We start from the raw sequence: 21,718 nt of genomic DNA, 5'->3' as shown, positions 1-21,718 counted from the left end.
ATATGTGAAGCTTTTGGAGAGCGGGGACAAGGAGGAGAAGTGCACGAACATAGAGAGGTATAAGGTGGTTAAGAAGGAAGCGAAGTTAGTAGTAACTGCGGCTAAGATTGCCGCATTTGAACACCTGTATAAAGAACTTGGAGGCAAGGGAGGGGATAAGAAGTTGTACAGGCTAGTCAAGGTGCGTGAGAGGAAAGCTCGTGCTCTGGACCAAGTGAAGTGCATCAAGGATGAGGAAGCTACGAATTTAACCTCAAAATCCATGACTTTTCTCAAGAACACTTCAAATTCACTACTTTCTCAAACAGAGGTCCGAATCACGTCAAATGAACTCCGATTTCCGCCCAATTTTACAGACGGGACTTAAATATTATAACAAACCCGTACCGGGCCCCAGAACCAAAATACGGGCCCGATACCAATGAGTTCAAACATAAATTCATTTCTTTATTTCCTTGAAAATCCAGCATAACAATCTTCTTCAAAAATTGATTTCTAAAGCTAGGGACCTCGGAGTTCAATTTCAGGCATACACCTAAGTCCCATATTTTACTACGGACCTCCCGGGACCGTTAGAACACGGGTCTGGGTCTGTTCACTCGAAATGTTGACCAAAGTCAACTAAAAATCTAATATGAACTCTTAAAAATTATTAATTAATATATTTTCACATAAAAGCTTTCCGGATATACGCCCGGACTGCACACACAAATCGAGCTGAGACAAAAAGGAGGTTGTTAATGCCTCAAAACAAAGATTTGACTTCTAAAACAAGAGATGACCTTTTGGGTCATCACAATATTGGTTGTTACAAGAGAGAATTTAAAGAAAACTCTTAAGGGGAGCACCGTACTTGCAAGTGAAAGCCAATACATCATGGTCACATTCAAACATTTCCATGTAGCTTTGCTTCAAATCCGCCTGCACAACAATTCCAGTGCCACATTCTGTTTTATGCAACCAAAACATATCGCTACGTCTTAATCCAAAACTTGTCAAGCACGGTTTTCCCCACCCAAAATCGATTCATAAACAGGAAAGCTGCACAAGGTTGAGACCATGAATACATCCACTTCATCATTATCTTCCCATTGTTGTATTTCATCATGAAACTTGGCTACCATGGAAAATAAGTCACATGTAGAAGCTTTAGCAAATAATAAGCTTTTCTTTTGTATTGTATCCTTAAGAAATATTATAAAATCTTGCAACTCCATTTTTGTTTCTGCTCCTCCTGGTATGAATTTGACTGGAACATCAATAGCAAAATTTCCAAAGGAACTTTTATATCTTGGAAAGTCAATCTTACCACGTAAATTCATAGAAAGAATCAATAAGCAAGGTCTTAAATGCCCATTTCTTTGTTGAGAAGCATTGATTAGAGCCCTCCACAAAAGAGAAATCGCCATCTCAACCCTTGTGGGTTTGAAACCTAGTTTGTCCCTAAGACTTGATATTGCTGATTCATTAATGACAAACCTCTTTGCCACCATTGCAATCTCTCTAGGTTTTCTTATAGAACTCGAGGAGGACTTGAGAATTTTCGACGAATGATCACTTGCTAGGAAGATGGTTCCTAAATCAAAGGTGAAGCAGTTGATATCCTTTCTGGAAGTTCCCATTTTACTCACTTTAGCCCACTCGTAAAGGAATTTCGATTATGTGAATCCATCCATAGCAGAGTGTGAAGTGCTGATGGTTAAAGCTAGCCCACCACAATTAAACTTGGTCACTTGCACTACCACTAATGGTGAATTAGAAGCATCACGAACCATGTCGGGGCAAAAATTTAGTGCAAAATCAATATCCTTTAGTGCAGCTTTGATAAAATCATCGAATTGACAGTTAACTTTTGCCTTTATATATGTAACACCTTGATCAAGGCAATCAACTGAGTGACTATTATCATTAGCTGCAAATCTACCTGCTGCTGGATAAATGTGGGTTAAAAGCTTGCATAATGATTGCTCTAATCATTCATCTATACTGGAAATTTCAGATGGATCAGCAACGATGGATTTGAGTGGATAGAAAAGAAAGACATGCATGCAAATTTGTATAACGACCCGCTTGGTTGTTTTGAACAATTGCGTTCGGTTCGACAGTTTGAGGTCATGAGCAGCTTCACATTATGTACATCGACTTGTGTGCATGGTTGGATTCAGTTTCCAGATGAATCGGGGTCAAATTGGAAGAAGGAATATAGTTTTGGAAGCTTTAGCGGAGAGAATTTGACCGGAATTTGACTTTTGAGTAAATGGCTCCGGGATGAGTTTTGGATGATGTCAGTAGCTTCGTATGGTGATTTTGGACTTGGGCGTGTGTTCGGATTTGGATTTGGATTTGGAGGCCCGTAGGGTAATTTGAGGCATTTCAGTGAAAGTTGAAAAAGTTGAAGTTTAACACTACCAGAAATTCGGGTTTTAGCGGCCACAAAAAGCGAACAACGTTGGTTACTTATCTCAATATAGCGACCAAAACGCGTCCAAACATGCTTGGTAGCTATATTGGTGGTCCCTTTACTTTAACGACCAAAGTTGGTCGCTTAGCTAAAATGATCAAATGTTCACTGTAAACAAAATACCGACAAATTTGGTCGGTATAATATTTTAATAATATAAATTTAGCGACCAACATTGGTCTCTACATTTAAATTACAATATTTTTTAAATTATTATATATAAAAAATTAGCGACCAACTGGGTTCATAAGCGACCGACTTTGGTCGTTTTGTTTTATTTTATAATTGTTTTTATACATAAGCGACCAATCTTGGTCCCCAATTTTTAATTTTTTAATTTTTTAATATATAAGCGACCAACCTTGGTCGCTAATTTCCAGAATTATTTTTTTTAATAGGTAAGCGACAAACTTTGGTCGTTTTTCTGGGTAATAATTTTGGCATAAAACGCCTGTTTTGGCAGCTACACCACCTGCCAGCATACCAAAATCCCTAAATAACAATATAATTCAATTCATAAACGACAATTTCAATACCAAAATCTCCACAACAACCCAACAACAACAACAACAAAATTCAAAAAACACATTTAAACCAACAAATTAAAGTTCAATAGAACTAACAAATTAAACTAACAAAACTAAGTTAACGCTTATTGCACCTATTTCAAAATCAGTTCTATTTGTCTTGTTCAAAGTATATAAAAGTCAAGGAGTGTTTTGTACAACATCATTATCATCACCGTCTGATGAACTTTTATCAACAAGATGGTATACAGAAGGGTCTACTTGTCGAGGACGAGAAGAACGCTCACGGGGGGACGGGAGGAATGAGCATGGAGAGGACGGAAGGAACGCTCACGTTCAAGTCGAGCCTCTGACGATGACTCACGAGGACGGAGAATCAGAAAACCTCTAGAAGCTAGGAGAGATTTGAGCTTCTCTTGCATGCCTGGTACTGAGCTTGTATGCCAATGTACTGAGCATCTCTAAGCTTTTCTCTTTCCTTGGCCGCTTCTAGCTCGGATGTGAGCTTTGTCACAGTCTCCCGCATAGCGGAGAGGCTCTCCCCATCAAGTTGCTCGCCTTGCGAGGAAGTCCCTATTCCTTGCATTCCACACTTATAACGATGGAATTTATTAGTAGGAAGCTTGTATACCTTCTCCCATTTTGGACCGCCAGCAGCCTCCATCCACATTCTTTCAGCATCCTCGTCCTAAGGTTGGATTGCCTCGCCCGACTCATTAGGTGGCTGACTGCGTATGAATTCCTCCACGTCAGCTGTGAAGCGACCCTATAAGAAAAATTACATTGAATTAGTATTTCAAAATTTATATAAAAGTAAATCAAAATACTTAATGAAAAATAAAAACTTACATGTACAATCGAGGTTCGACCCTCGACCCACCTTTCTTAATCCGTCTCTTTCTTCTTCTTTTAATATGAGTCTCCTTGAATAGCTCATCTTGGTTCATTGGACGCCCCAACTTCTTTTCCTGAAAACTCATAAATTTTAGTTAATAAACATAATAGATATACTTTGAAAATTAAAATAAATTAAGCAATTATGTACCAATCTTCTTTTTATTGTCCCTAGGCTGATTGCACCTCCAGTGTGCAAGGAGCCTCCCTTCTCAGATGCGCGAGCTTTCTTTCCTTTTTTGCTCTTCTCTAAGAACTTTGCGGTAAGCCATTGCCTTTGCAAATCCTCCCATAAATTCTGAAGCAACGAGTCAGGCTTCTGGTTTAACTTTCTAGCTTTGGAGAAACTATGCGACAACCACTTATGAGCTTTATCATGAAAATTTGCAGCCACTTCCGCGCTATAGCGATGTTCCCATACACACTTGCTGTGTATTTCAAAGGTTAAATATTATATGAAAATATCATAAATATAAATAATTATACTACTTAAAAGAACATTTATGCATTAAATTGATTGAAAATTTGCTCCTTCAGCGGGAATGGGAATTCACTCCAAGTCGAATAAGGGCCATCATAAAGCTTTCTGGTGGCTTTGGTGATTATCCTCATAGTAATATTACTCAGGATGAACCTGCAATTTAATTAAAAAAACATTATCATATCTTAGTACAAACTGTACAAAACAATAAACGTAAAAATAACAAATAACTCTTACCCATCACCCTCAGGGACAATGATAATCCTACCATATTGATCATAATGCACCTCCTCGTCATCATCAACATCACCGTCCGAAACATGTATATCAGAGGCATATGTGGAAGGTGTAGGGGGGTTACAGCTATATCTCGCAGGCGAAGGCCTGAAATAGATAGAGTCGCTGGTGAAGATGGTTGCGATCCCTATGACTGCGACATAGCTTGATGGACCGCAAGTGGCTGTGATACTGATAGTTGTGATACTGATGTCTATGACCTAAGTGGCTGTGACCCGAGTGGCTATAACACGGATGGATGTGATTCATGTGGATGTGACATGGATGGATGCGATCCATGCGATACAGATGGCTGTGATCCACGTGGTTGTGAGGCAGCTGGACTGTATGCCGGACGTATAGTCCTATAGCCCTGTGATGAAAAACCTGGTGTCTGCACGAAGATATAGGGCTCGTGATGCTGTGGCAGCTCAAAATAGCCCTGGGGTGGAGGATAAGACCTAGGCATAGGCATATGCATCTCCGAAGAGGGTGGAAAAGATGCAGTATTATCTTCTACCCTCCTCTTTGCCTTCCTAGCCTTTTCTCGACCCCGAGAACCAGTAGAGTCATTGTTACCTTGACCCTTGCCTCTCATCTGCATAATATAATACATATTTAGATTGAAACATATAAGAAACTAGCTATAAAATGAGAGTTATTAATGAAACCAACTTTTTAAAGCTCATCGACGTATTGTTCCTTGTTTGAGAATTCATCTTCCTCACTAGTTTGAGCTTCATCAGTTGATTCTTCTTCCTCATTTTCTATAATTGTTACTTCATTTATATCAACTTCTTCCAATATGTGTTCAGGATGTTCCAAATCATTTTCTAAAAGTTCATCTACTATTTGGTGAACACTAGAGATATCGTTTTGATATGTAACATCTAACACATTCTTGACTTTCACCCTACCTACATGCTTAGTTTTTATTACAACCCACCAATAGGACTTATTGCGCCACAATGGATAAGGAGCATAATACACTTGCCTAACATTATGTGCAATTATGAAAGGATCATAACGATCATACTCCTTCGTATGCTTAACCTTAATTATGTTGTATTGATTGTGTAACGACCCGACCGATCGTTTTGAGCTCTAGCGCGTTGTTCTGCAGTTTGAGGCCATGAGTAGCTTCACTTCAGGTATTATGACTTGTACACATAATCGTAATTGAATTTCGAGAAGTTTGGAGTTAATTTGGAAAGAAAATTCTCAATTCGGGAGCTTTAAGGTGAAAGAATGGACTAAGATTGGATTTTGAGTAAACGACCTCAAAATCAAGATTCGAAGGTTCCAACAGGTTCATATGATGATTTCGGACTTGGGCGTACGTCCGAATCAGGTTTTGGAAGAACTGAGAACGTTTCGGCACCTATTGTGGAAGTTGACATTTTTGAAAGAATTTCATAGGTTTGGGTTGAAGTACATTTCAGTGTTATCGAAGTCCATTTGGGATTCCGAGTCTTGGAATAGCTCTGTATGGTGATTCTGGTATTGGGAGCGCGATCGGAAGTGAATTCGGAGGTCCGTGGGTCATTTTGGAGTCATTTGGCTAAAGATAGAAATTTGAATGTTTTGGAGGAGTTTGTCCGGAAGTGGACTTTTTGATATCTGGGTCGGATTCTGATTCTAGAAGTTGGAGTAGGTCCGTAATGTCGAATATGACTTGTGCGAAAAATTTGAGGTCAATCGGACGTGATTTGATAGGTTTAAGCATCGATTATAGAAGTTTGAAATTCTAAAGTTCATTAAGCTTGGATTGGAGTGTGATTCATGGTTTTAGCATTGTTTGATATGATTTGAGGCTCGACTAAGTCCGTGATACGTTTTGAGACTTGTTGGTATGTTTGGACGGGGTCCCATGGGGCTCGGGTGAGTTTCGGACCATTTCTAGACCATTTTAAGCTACTGGTTTTTGGCTACAGCAGTGTGCTACGCGATCGCGGGGAATTGGTTGTGATCGCGATGAGTAAAATGGGAGAAAATGGCCAGTGATTCGCGATCGCGGAAGGTCTTTCGCGATCGCGTAGAGGAAAGTTTCTGCTGCACTGACCCGACTTTGGAAGCTTGTATCTCACAATCTATAAGGAATTTGGAGATGATCCAAAAACGAAAGTTGTAGCCCTTTGTTTTAGTTTTTAGAAAATCAAACCATTTGGTATTTGGAGTTTTGTACAAAATGTTATGAGTGGTACACTACAACCTATCCGAGAAGAGTTTGGAAATCGCGACGAAGAAATTTATGTTGCACAAGACTCACTTTGAAAGCTTATATCTTGTAATCTATAAGGGAATGGTAGATGAGCAAAGCATAAAAGTTGTAGTACTTGGAGTCTAGTTTTCAAAAAGTTAAACCATTTGTAATTTGAAATTTTGTACAAGACGTTATGGCCATTATATTAGAGACTGTCTGGAAGAGCTGGGCATTTGTTCTTCGCGATTATGAAACATTTTCCGCGATCGTGAAAGGCAAATTTTGGGCTGAGAAATGTTGTGCTTGGCGATCACGAAGAGTAAATACCTGGGTAGAAGCTATATTTCGAGGTTTCGGCCGTTTTTATCATATTTGGAGCTATGGAGCTCGGATTGAAGCGATGTTTGAGGCGATTTTTACTATATTGATTGGGGTAAGTGTTCTATATCCGAAAGTAATTATACTTCATGATTCTATGGTTATATTCATCATTTATTTCGGATTTAAATAGAATAAATCAAGAATTTTGTAAAACTTTTGAAGAATGAAAATTCAAGATTTGGAGGTCAAGTTGTTATCGGAATTTGATAAAATTAGTATGGTTGAACTCGTATCGGAATGAATTGTCGGATTTTGTGAGTATTTTTGGAATCCAGGTACATGGGCCCGAGGGCGATTTTGTCAACTTTTTGAACGAAGTTAGGAATTTATCTAAACTGAATTGTTGTGAGTATTAGAGCATATGTTGTCACACCTCCTTTTTGTGCGCCCACCCCGAAGGGTAAAATGAGCGAGGGAGTTTTTCCAATTTAAGTGACAATATTCGAAATGGGATTATTTATTTAATTTCAGAGTCGCCACTTGGGAAAGGTTTGGTTTTTGGTGTCCCAAGTCACCGGTTTATCTTGAATCCCAAATCGAGGAAAATATCCGACTTTCCAAATGAAGTCTGCGAACCAGAAATTCTAAGTAAGGAATTCTGTTGACCCCAGGGAAGGTGTTAGGCACCCCCGAATCCCGTGGTTCTAGCACGGTCGCTTAAATTGTTATAATGACTAAATATCTGATTTAAATACATGTTATGACTTATGTGCTTTTATTAAGTTTAAACCGCTTTTATTATTATTTTTATGGAATTGCAACGTCGTGAAAATGCATTTCGAACCACGTCACAATCAATGCGCCTGTGGTTGTTAATACATTCCAACTCCGTCGAGATTTGGATTTGGGTCGCATAAATGCGCACCCGAATTTAAGAATGTAATTTAATTAAATCGCGCCTAAAGAGTCAAACGAGTTATTATCTTTAGGGAAAGCGGTGAAGTTTACTAAACAACCCATCCCGAGAAATCTAAATATTTATTACAACCAATTATTGAGGGCCCCGCAATTTGCATCTGTACTTGGCGAGGCTCATCTCATTTTTTGAAAGGATAAAACCTATAGTGACTACATTTTCTATTATGTTTGTCTCTAGATAAGGAAAGATCCTACTTAATTTTAAGTTTGAAAAGGGTGCAACTTCTTAGTCATTAGATCCATACGAACGTAAACATGAAATTTGCGCTCAAATATGTACGAAAGATAGTCAGTCACAAACCTTTAAACCCAGCCCAAATGGAATTCTAATTTACAGGAAATGAAGATATGTTAAGTAGTTATGTCATGCATTTAGCAATCATCCAGAAAGGGTAGTGCGTGCCTATTCAAATTAACAAATACCGATTGTTTATTTCTAGTTGTACGTACAAAAAAAAACTTCCTTCCTAATTATCTACTTATGGGTTTCGTAATGTTATTGAGAGTAAGAAAACGACTAGGAGATCATATTGAAGTTGGCATTGAGATTTTAACAAAACAAAGCTAATGTGTCAACTTCTATTCATTACTAATACGTCGTTACACGTGGGAATTACAGATTCCAAAATCATTTGCCTGTTTTAGTTACCTTTTGATGTTCAACAGCTAAATGTACAGGAGCTATAAATGTGGAGACAAGTGGATGAATATTGGTTTCCTATTCTAAGTTTAACTACAACATCTAGCATGAATTTAACTAAAAATCAGTTTTCAATCCATAGTAGGTTACTGATAACAAAAGTTCACAGCAAACCACTTCCTAACAAACTAAATATTGAACAACTACAAATCAGTTGAATGCTCATAACTACAAGCGTGTAGAACATGCTCAAATCAGGAATGCAGCTTCATTTCATTCAAGTTCAAAGTTACATCAGGGTGAGCTTAATTCGTGTACCTGGATGTTGAAACAACAAGAAGAAGGGGAGAGTAAAAAAAATCAACAGCAGCAAAGAAATGGCAGCAGCAACAACACTAAGTCAACAGCAACAGTAGCAGATTCAAACCAACAGCAACCAATTCCAAAACAGAAAACAACATTCCAACAAATCCCGGAATGAATTGTAAACCCAACAGCAAAATATCAACACCAAAAAAAAGACTCAACTGAACTTGAAACAAACTCTCTGTTTATACAGAAACAACTCTCTCTATATCCTTTTTCTGGTTTTAAAATCTTAGGTCTTTGCCCAGTTTCTGGTTCTAAACTCTTGGTCTGACCACAAATCCCCTCTATTTCTGATTCTTTATCTGCTGAAAACTTAAAGGGGATAGATTTTTTAGAGAGGTTTTTGATGGCTGAAAACTGTCTAAACCCCTCTCTTTTTCTGATTGTTCTGCCTCTCTTTCAACTCTTTTCCTTTCTTTTTTCGAACTCCTAATGTCTGTCCCTAACCAATGGAGACTTTATAGAAAGGAATTCCCCCCTTTCCAGCCTGTTCCTCTCTCATTTAAAACTAAACTCCCCCATGTTCTCTTTTCTGTTTTTCCACTCACAAACTAAAGAAAGGTAACCCTCCCATCAGATTCCCCTGACAGCCCTTATCTTTAATATTAAAAGTGGTTTACCTTTTATTAAACTAAACAAAGTATGGGCAGCATGAATATGCCCTGACAACACATGCTGTCAAGTTAATTTTAATCCATTAAAGGCTCCAATGCACATGCTGTCCACAAAAGTAGACAAATAGGGGCAAATCCTATATCAATTCGAATTGAACTCTGAAATCTATATCAAAACTAACAGCTATAACCAATCCTTAAGTGATTTTTATTCAACTAAACAGGCTAAACACAGTGCAATCAATTCTCAAAAGCCTCAGTAAACAAATCAACTGTATGAGCCAGATTAATACCATTCCAAACTGAAACTAATTGACGACATGTATCGAATCGACTGTGTGAATTACAACGCGCACAAATCAATAACAGATAACCAAACTTGAACAAGCACAGATTATGATTTCATGTTGACAGGCAAGGGGATTTGTGGAAAACTTAACTGATTGACGGAACTTATTCGACTCGATTACACAAACTGTAATTATACTTAATAAACACATAGAAACAAATTCGATCAAATAAAGATCTGGGTGAGATGGACAGAATAGTTGACACAATTGGAAACAGATCAAACTTACATTCAAACATACGAACAAACAATAACAAAACAAACAACAAGGAATTGACAAAGAAAAGAAGAAGAAATACCTTAAAGGGTTAAAAATCAGACTGCCCTGTCTCAGATTTTGAATCGAACCTTTTTAGGGGTTGAACGGACTTTAACTGAGAACACTTCGATTAAGGTCTATTAGACCCCAAACATCTTGTTTAATTGGACAACAACTCAGTTGTTTTTTGGATTTCTAGGGTTCTTAGGGCGGATTTGGGACTCGGGGTTTTCTGGTAAGATTCGGACCAAACCAAACTTGGTTTGGTCACGAGGAGGTCAGGGGGGCATCTGGTATGGATTTGGGGGGGGGGTTTGGACTGGGTTGGGGTCCGGCTCGAATCTTCAAATGAAGATTCGAGACGGTGGGGAAAGATTCGAGACCTACGGTTAGTAGATCTGTGTTCAGGGGTCGAGGTGGCCTAGGGGTGTTAGTCTGGGGGTCACCGGCATTGTTGCCGTCGGGTTTACGGTGAGGGGAAAGGGGGGTGGCGCTAGGGTTTCGTGGGGTTTGGGTCTGGTGAGAGAGACGATGATGGGGAGGGGGGGTCTGGCTTAGGGCGTGGGGTGAGAGAAGAGGGTTTATATACGGGACGGGGAAGTCGAATCCTGGTCATTGGATCAAGAATGATCAACGACCAAGATCTTTCACTTGGTGAAACGACGTCGTGTGCTTTAAATGAGATTGGGTCGGTCTTTGGGGTTAAGTGGGTCGGGCTAATGAGGTGTGTTGGAGACCGTAGGATTGAACAAGATGGACGGCTCCGATTGAGTATCCTTATACGGCGTCATTTGGTTTGAAATGGGAGTTGAACTGGACCGTTAGATTTGTTTGAATCAAAGGTCCAGATTTGACTAGCACTAAACGAAGCCGTTTGATGAGGCTGTAGGGATCAGGGACCGGACTGGGTCATGCCATTATTGGGCCTGATTTTCTTGGTCTCAAATTTGAGCCCAATTCCAGATTTTCTTCAATTTTGAACTCTCTTCTTTTCTTCTTTTAATTTCTAAACAAAACAATTTTTAATTAAATTGTAAAAATCAAAAATAAAACTTATACCAACAATAATTATCACACATATTAACATTTAATTAAAATAAAATCACTCAATGACAACAAAATAGAATAAAAGACGCATATTTTTTTGTGGTTTTTTTTCCTTAAAACCAAATTATGGTTTGATCAATTCCTAATTGTAGAACGATATCCTAAACTTACACGCTACATATATTTTTATTTGACAAAACTAAAACAATCACAGACAAAACTACAAACAACTAACAAAAATGCCACGTAAATTCCAAAAAAATTGTACAACAAAACCATTTGTTTTTATTTTTCGATTTCTTTTGGAGCGATTGTAGCGTAGACAAAAATCACGTGCTCACAGCTGCCCCTCTTTGTTCGAAAACATGCGAGGTTTTCGTGCAAAGATAAAGTGAGCGGATATGAGCGATTTTTGCCCGTTGGACTACTCCATGTGAAGCACATTTTTGAAAGATTTGACCGAATCATTGCTTCAAAGATTTCCTACATATCCTGGGCTAAATAGGAATCAGATCAATGTAGTTCGGGAAACTTTGGTAACTGGGACTACTATGGGATTGCAATGCTTGCTGTTACTACTGTTGCTGTTGCCACTACTTCTTTACTGACCTCCTTATTACAACCAATGGAAATTGAAACTGAACTAACTACTTATGCCTGCCAACCGCTAGTTACAAGATTCCTATCTATAATTCTTTTGCAGCTTGATCTTGGGTCTTAGCTGATTCTGCTTGTAGACTTCGATCTGAATCTTGATGCTCGCAAGTTGTAGGCGTTTGTTTATTTCTACAGTATTGAGTGAAACGGATCGGTGGAGCTTGGGAATTTGATCAAATTTTTGAGCGGCCTGCCCTTCGTTTGTTCCAATATTTGGGAACATCTTCTTTTTGTTCTTTTTCTTCTTTTCTTTATTCTGGATTGAGACTCAAACCGTAGGTCATCTCGATCCATGCGCCTTGAGGTCAGACCTACTAAAACAACAAAACAAACGAACGAAATTTTCTACCCCAGTTTAACTAGGAAAATTTCGTGAGTTAATTGCCATGAAAATTTACGGAATTGATGAGGGGATTGGAAACCTCAAGTCTGAAAAGCGCAACTCAGGGATTGGAGCCTTAATGTCGCAAAATGTAAAAATGCGCAACTCAGGGATTGGAGCCCTAATGCTTGCTAAAGGAAAGTTGCTCAACTCAGGGATGGAAGCCCTAAAGCTAGCTTAAAGAAAAATTTCTCAACCCAGGGATTGGAGCCCTAATGTCGGCTAAAAACAAATTGCTCAACTCAGGTATTGGAGCCCTAATACTGGCTAAAGGAAATCGCTTAACTCAGGGATTGAAGCCCTAATGTCGGCTAAAAGGAAGTTGCTCAACTTAGGGATTGGAGCCCTAATGCTGGCTTAAAGGAAAAACGCTCAACTCAGGGATTGGAGCCCTAATGTCGGCTAACAGGAAAAACGCTCAACTCAGGGATTGGAGCCCTAATGCTGGCTAAAGGAAAAATGCTCAACTCAGGGATTGGAGCCCTAATGTTGGCTAAAGGAAAGTTGCTCAACTCAAGGATTGGAGCCCTAATGCTGGCTAACAGGAAAAACGCTCAACTCAGGGATTGGAGCCCTAATGCTGGCTAAAAGAAATACGCTCAACTCAGGGATTGGAGCCCTAATGTTAGCTAAAGGAAAGTTGCTCAACTCAGGGATTGAAGCCCTAATGCTGGCTAAAGGGAAATTGCTCAACTCAGGGATTGGAGCCCTAATGGTGGCTAAAGAAAAAATGCTCAACTCAGGGATTGGAGCCCTAATGCTGGCTAAAGGGAAAACGCTCAACTCAGGGATTAGAGCCCTAATGTCTGCTAAAAGGAAGTTGCTCAACTCAGGGATTAGAGCCCTAATGCTGGCTTAAAGGAAAATGTTGGGGATTCTAACTAACCCTTTTTTTTTGAGATTTCTTCTTACTTCCTTTTTTGTTTTGTTTTTATTTTTTATTATTTTTTCATTTTTGTTTAGTAAAATGCAGGAGATAATTTTGGGGAAACTTCCCTTTTGGGTTGATTCCTTATTGCAAAGCTGTTTCTTGCATTCACGTATTTCTTTTCTTTTTGGGCGGCACCTGCTTCTTGCACGGTTGCTTTGGATTACACCTGTTTCAATTTTCCAAACAAAGAACAATTGTCAGTTTGAAAATGGTGGTTAGTTTGGTGGCCTTGATTGTTCCAATTGCTTTGTCCCATCCTTATTCCTGTTGAGAAACTTTGCCATTGATTGGATTCACAGGCGAAACCCTTTTAAATTGCTCAGACTCGCATTTCCATATTTTGTGATGATTTGCCCGTGTAGGGCTTTGGTTCTTCCATCCCATTCTGCTTGGGGATTTTTACCGAGGCAGACTTAGTGGGGATTTTTATTGGGGAGACTCTGTGGGGATTTGTACAAGGCAGACTTGTTGGGGATTAGCTGGGGCAGACTCTTTGGGGGACTCTGTGGGGATTTGTACAAAGGGAGACCTTGTGGGGATTTGCCATTTTTTTTTATTTTTTTTGTGTGTGTGTGTGTGAGCGTGTGTGGCTTTACTTCGAAAGCAATCAACATCATGATCAATCGGGATTAGACAAACGTACCACTGAAGTGGGGTATTTTCTTTACTTCTTACTAAACGGAGCTCCGCGAAATCGGTCCTGCCACCTATTCTTTCCAGCACATTTGGAATTTGGGGTTGAAATGAAAGGGATTCAAAGAAAGGTAAAACAAAAAGCGGTGAAAACGAACTTTAAAAGAGAAGTGTCCCTTTTGGGACAAGAAAGACTTATCTGAGGCAATATGCTGACTTTAAATTGACATGACATACTTTTTGGACTGGATGCCCGACCTTCACGAACTTGCATTTTCTCATGAACCAAAAAGGATCTATGTTTCCAAACCAGTGGAACCTTTCCAAACTTTCTGAGGTGGAATTATCTTTTCGGCCGACAGCGCCCTTTGCGGGTTTTCGCTAGTCGACCTCTCTCATTTCTCTCCTTGCTGTCGCTTGATAGCACTCTTTGCGAGTTTTTACTAAACAAGCTCTCTCATTTTCGATTTCTCTACTCCCGTTGCCTCACATTGCCCGAAGGTTTTCACCGACAAGGCTCTCTCGTTTTATTTCTCTCAATTCTGAATGTACCAGTCTCCAATCATGATATCTCTTGGCTTCCCCTGCCCTTGGAAATTGATCCGAAGGACTTGTACTTGGTAAAAGAATTGTGGATGAAATTACAACTTCTGAACCATTTGGTGTACCCCAATTTTAATTTCAGGGTAAATTGGATTTTATTTTTGGTGTGACTGAACCCCAAAGAGAGGCTGCCTACGTATCCTTTCGGAATCAAGTCAGACGTAGTTCAGGCTGAATCATTTTTTTTACAACGTAGCCAAAGAAATGTAACCGGCTCAAAAGGGCTTGTAGAGAGAGTTGATAATGTTTGGGTAGTGAGAATAAAACCTTTATCATCTCAAACGTGCCAAGAACACTGAAGTAAAACTCAGACATAGTACCTTTTGACTGCATCTGCATTCACCGCTGTTTCAGGATCATTTCCTTCAATATCACCCAGATACAACGCTCCTCTCGGTAATATCTTCCTGATGATGTATGGGCCTTTCCAATTAGGAGCAAATTTTCCTTTCGCTTCCTGGTGATGTGGCAGAATGCACCTTAATACCAGTTGCCCTACTTCAAAATTCCTGGGTCGTACTTTGTTGTTGTAAGCACGGGCCATTCTATGTTGGTACAACTGTCCGTGACAAACCGCGGCCATTTGTTTCTCGTCAATCAAAGTCAACTGCTCCAATCGAGTCTTAACCCACTCACTATCTTCAATTTCTACTTCGACAATGGTTCGGAGTGAAGGAATTTCCACCTCTGCTGGTATCACAGCCTCGGTCCCATAAACCAACAAGTAATGGGTTGCCCCTACTGATGTGCGTACTGTGGTGCGATATCCTAGCAATGAAAAGGGTAACTGTTCATGCCATTGTAGGGAACTCTAGATCGTCTTCCTCAAAATCTTCTTGATGTTCTTATTTGCTGCTTCAATAGTGCCATTGGCCTTGGGCCGATAAAGGGTGGAGTTTCTATGCGTTATTTTGAACTGTTCGCATACATCCCCCATCAAGTGACTATTCAAGTTTGTCGCGTTATCTGTGATGATAGTTGCAGGAATACCGAAACGACAGATAAGATTTGAATGTACAAAATCCACCACAGCCTTCTTAGTGACCGATTTGAGAGTGACAGCTTCTACCCATTTCGTGAAGTAGTCGATAGCGACCAATATGAATCTGTGTCCATTTGAGGCCTTTGGCTCGATCGGACCAATGACGTCCATGCCCCAAGCAACAAATGGCCAAGGTGCAGACATGGGATGCAGTTCTGTGGGAGGTGCATGAATCAGATCACCGTGCACCTGACACTGATGACACTTTCGAACGAAGCTAAAACAGTCCTTTTCCATGGTCATCCAGTAATAACCCGCTCGAAGGATTTTCTTTGCCAAAACATACCCATTCATGTGGGGCCCGCATACTCCTGCGTGTACTTCATGCATGATTCTTCCTGCCTCCTCGGCGTCAACACATCTTAACAAATTGAGGTTCGGGGTCCTTTTATACAATACCTCGCCGCTAAAAAAGAAACCACCTGCATGCCGCCTAATAGTCCTCTTTTGATCTCCAGTAGCATGTTCGGGGTATTCTTGTGTCTTCAAGAACCTCTTGATATCATGGTACCATGGCTGGGTATACGATCCTGCCTCGATTACATTACAGTAACCGTGTCTTTCCTTGATTTGGATTTCCAAAGGATCGACATGGGCGTTGCCTGGGTAGGGTAACATTGAAGCTAAGGTGGCGAGTGCATCCACTAGTTCATTGTGACACCACGGGATATACCTGAACTCTATTGATTTGAACCGCTTGCCTAGATCCTCCATGTGTTGTCGGTAAGGAATGAGCTTGACATCTCGAGTTTCCCATTCACCTTGGGCTTGCCGGATAATCAGGTTAGAATCCCCCATAATCAATAAATCTTCAGCATCCTGATCGATCGCCATATGCATGCCCATGATGCAGGCTTCATATTCAGCTGTATTGTTCGTGTAAAAGAAGCGCAGCCTAGCTATAGCAGGATAGTGCTGACCAGAGGGTGAGATCAAGATTTCGGCCAAATGATCTGCTAACGCCTGGGCTTTCATCGCCGTGCGAGTGACATAAACTATGTCAAATTCTGTGAGCAAGATTTGCCACTTGGCCAGTCTACCAGTAGGCATTGGTTTCTGAAATATTTATTTCAAAGGATCCAACATGCTTATGAGGTAAGTAGTATGAGCTTGGAGATAATGTCTCAATTTTTGAGCCACCCATGTCAAAGCACAGCATGTTCTTTCCAACAAAGTGTACTTGGCCTCATAGCTGGTGAATTTCTTGCTCAAGTAATAGATCGCCTGCTCTTTCTTTCCGGTTATGTCATGTTGCCCGAGGACGCAACCGAAAGAATTTTCCAAGACTGTCAGATACAAGAATAGGGGTCTCTCTGGCTCTGGCGGGACCAAAACTGGGGGATTTGAAAGATATTCTTTGATCTTGTCAAATGCTTCTTGACACTCAGCCGTCCATTTGATCGCTGCATCCTTCCTCAATAGCTTGAATATGGGCTCACATGTGCTAGTCAGTTGGGCAATGAATCTACTGATATAGTAACCTGCCCAATAGACTCATCACGTCTTTCTTCGTTCTTGGAGGAGGTAGATCTCAGATAGATTTTATCTTTGTTGGATCTAACTCGATACCTCTCATGCTTACTATGAAACCAAAAGCTTGCCTGATGGGACTCCGAAGGCGCATTTAGCCGGGTTCAGCTTCAAGTCATACTTTCTCAGTCTCTCGAAGAATTTCCTCAAGTCTTGGATATGATCGTCCTAAGTCTTGGACTTGACTATCACGTCGTCCACATACACCTCTATCTCTTGATGCATCATGTCATGAAAAATGGCAGTCATGGCTCTCATGTAAGTTGCCCCAGCATTCTTCAGACCGAATGGCATAACCCGATAATAGTAAGTACCCCAAGGTGTAGTGAAGGCAATTTTCTCGGCATCTCCTTCATCCATCAACACCTGATGATATCCAGCGTAACAATCTACGAAGGACTGTATCTCATGTTGGGCATAATTATCAACAAGGATGTGGATGTTGGGCAATGGGAAATTGTCCTTGGGACTCACCCTGTTCAAATCTCAATAATCCACACACACCCGAGTCTTTCCATCTTTTTTCGGCACTAGAACTACATTCGCCAACCACGTGGTGTACTGGACTACCCGAATTACTCCTGTTTTCAACTGCTTGGTGATTTCTTCTTTAATCTTATCACTAACATCAGTTTTGAACTTTCTCTGCTTTTGTTGAACTGGAGGACAATCCGGGTGAATTGGCAATTTATGCACCACTAGATCAACACCCAATCCGGGCATGTCATCGTATGACCAAGCAAACACATCTTTAAATTCAAAAAGGTGTTAAATTATCGCGTCTCGCATTTTCTCGTCCGTGTGAATGCTTATTTTGGTTTCTCGGATTTCTTCAGGAGTTCCCAAATTAACCGGTTCAGTGTCATTCAGATTCGGCTTAGGTTTATTCTCAAAGTGTTCCAATTCTCGATTTATTTCCCTAAAAGCCTCTTCTTCGTCATATTCCGGTTCTTGGTTCATTATTTCACAATTAAACAGCTCGTTGTGATATGGGCGTGAAGTCCGCAAGCATGTCATATTATTTAAAGCCGCTTTATTATAACTGAAAGGAAAAAATAAAGGAAAAATAGTAAAAATCAGAATAAAATAAAAAGGAGGAAATACTGATTTTATTCCTTGGAATTGGTAAGATAACAAGGTTTATAATTCAGGAATTCAAAACAAGAAACTAAAGAAAAACATCCGAGTGACATCCTAGGATAACTCGTGATGCAGGAAAGGTGGCAGGACAAGTCTACCCGGACTCCTGCCTAGTTGGGAACGGTGTGGCCTCCCAATTCCGAAGCTTGGCATTTGGCACCACATATAGCATTTGAGCGGTGCTTGTGCCTTCTCCTGGTTGAACCATATGAGCTTCGTAGAGCATTCCTCTCATTGCCCCACATATTTCCTCGATCTCTTCGGCCGTGAAAACCTCGTCGTCTTCTTCTTTAATGTATTTCGGTCCGACAAAAGTCTCGTATAAATTTGGCAATGGTCGAGGCAGCTTCCAACCCTCATTTTTCCTCTTCCTTGCCCACTCTTCATCTTTTGGAGTGGGTTGAAAACCTATCCCAAAAAGTTTCTTGGTGGAAGGCAAGGTAATGGGTTCCATTATTCCTTGCAGCGTTCGTCCAAGCCCTTTCCCTGGCCTGAATCCATGTCGGATCATTTCTTTAGCCACCATAATTGAGGCGTTGGACAGGAAAGGTTGGGGGCAAGGTCTTCCTTCTTCATACTGCTGCGCTAGCACAACTTCGAAAGCCTGATAAACCGTGTGCTCACTCCCTTCCCTTGCTTCAAGATATGGGATGGATGAGTCCTGATAAATATACTGTTCGTCTTCTCCGTGGACCACAATTTCCCGATCTTCGTATTCAAACTTCACCATTTGGTGAAGAGTGGAAGGTACAGCCCCTGCCGCATGAATCCAAGGTCTGCCAAGGAGAAAATTGTAAGACGTATCCATATCAAGCACCTGGAAAGTTATTTCGAACTCCACCGGTCCTATAGTCAACACCAAGTCTATTTCCCCGAGGGTGTCCCTCTTGATGCCATCAAAAGCCCTTACGCAGAAATTATTGGGGCGAATTCTTCCTGTCCCAATTTCCATTCTCTGCAGTGTGGAGAGCAGACAAATGTCAACACCTAAACCCCCATCCAACATTACCCGCTTGACGTAGTAGTCTTCGCACTTAACTGTCAGATGTAAAGCTTTGTTGTGAGCCGCTCCTTCTAGAGGTAAGTCGTTCTTGCTGAAAGAAACCTGATTAACTGCGAAGAACCTTTCTGTCATTCGTTCCAGTTGTTCAACTGAAGTCTCAGCCGGTATATATGCTTCGTTCAGGGTTTTGAGAAAGATATTTTGATATTCGGCCAACCTCATTAGCATAGATAGCATAGACACTTGCTCAGGGCACTTGCGTAATTGATCCACCACTTCGTAGTCGAGCATTTTCATCTTTTGGAAGAAAACTTCTGCTTCTTCAACGCTTACAGGTTTCTTGGGTGGGAAGCGTTTCCGTGTGGCATTGTTTAACTCTTGAGTGTTTGAATATCTTCCAATGAAAGTATTCTCCGTAAGTTCCCCCGTGACTTCTCTGCCTTTGTACGTAACCAATGTTCTTTGGTAGTTCCACGGTACTACGGACGGGTCTGTCATTGGCTTCTACGGTACGCGCCGATAACCACTGGCTCATTCAGCCGAGGTGGTTGAATCGTCCCCCGAACCACATAGGCCCCTTTCGGTACGTACATTGGTTTTGCCCTTTTGACTTCGAATCTCTGCGGCTTCTCTATTCGACCTCGTGGAACATAAAGAACTTCATTCCTTGCAGGCACCATCGTCATTGTCTTTGTCTCGACCTTCTCTTCGAGCTCAACCTTGACATCACTAGTCTTCTTTTCCCTTTTCTCTAGCTTCGGGGCGGTTTTAGGCTTTTTCCCTGCATCGACGATGGCGATTATAGCTTTTAAGGCAGGATCAAACTCTTTGTCCTCACAAATCATTCCAATCAATGGCCCGTTATTGTGAGCGGGCAACGGATTGTTAGTCACATTTGGGACCTCCTCGTCCCTCAGTACTATCTTCCCCTGCTCTATTAAGTTCTCAACCACCCTTCTCAAAGTCCAATAATCATTTGTATCGTGCCCTTCTGCTCCCGAATGATAAGCACACCTAACACCGGCTTTGTAAGCAGGTGATGCCGGATTGTGCCTTGTCTGAGGGACTGGCTGCAGGAAACCCATCTGGACTAGCTTTGGGAATAAGGTAGAATATGGTTCGCCGATGGGTATGAAAGTCCGTCTTCTAGGTGGTTCCTGAGGGAGGAAGTTATTTTGAGGTGGCTGTGGATTATAGTGGTTACGGTAAGGAGGCTGATTTCTAGGAAGTGGAGCTTGGCTTCGATTGGCTCGCTGTGGTGGATGGACATAGGGTTGGGTATTCATGACCATGTAGGGTTGAGGAGCATAGGTCACATTTTGGTGGGGGTAGTAATGCTGTGGGGTTCTTTCTGGAAAATAGGTCCTGGGATTACGATATTCCCTCGCTTCTGATGCTGCCATGGACGTTTCTTCCTTTTTCTTTCCTCTTGCCATTCCTCCGGACCCGCTTTGGATGGCTTGGGAGGTTGCCCTTATGGCTGCCTGACTTAAGATTCTACCCGTCTTCAAACCATTCTCTACCATCTCCCCGATTTTGATTGCTTCGGCGAAAGGCTTTCCCATGGCTGACATCATATTCTGGAAAGTGGTGACCATTTCTATCTCATCCATGAGAGGTTTTACCCTTGATGCCTGCTCACGCCATTTAATAGCATATTCTCTAAAACTTTTCGAGGGTTTCTTCTTCAAGTTTGACAGAGAATTTCTATCCGGTGCGATGTCAATATTATGCTGAAATTGTCTCACAAAATCTCTGGCGAGATCATCCCATATATGCCATCGAGATATGTCCTGGTCCATATACCACTCTGAGTCTATTCCTACCAGACTTTCCCCGAAGTATGCCATCAATAATTCTTCTTTGCCGCCGTCTCCCCGCAATTGGTTGCAATACTTCTTGAGATGAGCAATGGGGTCACCGTGCCCATCATACTTTTCAAACTTTGGTGTTTTGAAACCCACGGGTAGGTGCACGTGAGGGAACATGCATAGATCGGTATAGGAAACACTCTTCTGCCCGCTTAAACCTTGCATGTTTTTCAAACTCTGCTCGAGGCTCCTCATTCTTTTTGCCATCTCATCTTGTTCAGAAGCTTTGGGATTTTGTTCTTGCCCAGGTGCAAATTCGTATTGAGGTTGTTGAGGATGAGTGCTGGTGGTGAACCGAGTTGGTTCCAGTGAGAAGGATGGTGCTTGAAATGTGAATGGGGATGAGTCAAAATTCGGCCTGTGTGTAGCGGGTTGTGCCACGATTGGACAGGGTGGTGCAGTAAATATGTTCGTAGCTACATCTGTTGTTGACATCCGGGGAAAAGAATCAGAGGGTGATCCAGCAGAGTGGGCTGAAATGGCCGGGTACCCGAATGGGGTAGTTGG

General features: G+C 41.1%; 1 protein-coding gene across 1 annotated transcript; it reads right to left on the bottom strand.

Moving 5' to 3' along the window:
* Positions 1 to 995: 995 nt before the first annotated feature.
* On the bottom strand, positions 996 to 1,622 carry LOC107829765 (diaboline synthase-like). Its single transcript, XM_016657234.2, has one exon. It carries the CDS (start codon positions 1,620 to 1,622, stop codon positions 996 to 998), a length of 627 nt encoding a protein of 208 aa, XP_016512720.1.
* Positions 1,623 to 21,718: the final 20,096 nt, after the last annotated feature.

Source organism: Nicotiana tabacum, chromosome 3 (genome assembly GCF_000715075.1).
Source record: "Nicotiana tabacum cultivar K326 chromosome 3, ASM71507v2, whole genome shotgun sequence".
NCBI classification, from domain to species: Eukaryota; Viridiplantae; Streptophyta; class Magnoliopsida; order Solanales; family Solanaceae; genus Nicotiana; species Nicotiana tabacum.
The sequence above is the reverse complement of the archived record's forward strand: the minus strand, read 5'-3'. Positions and strand labels throughout refer to the sequence as shown.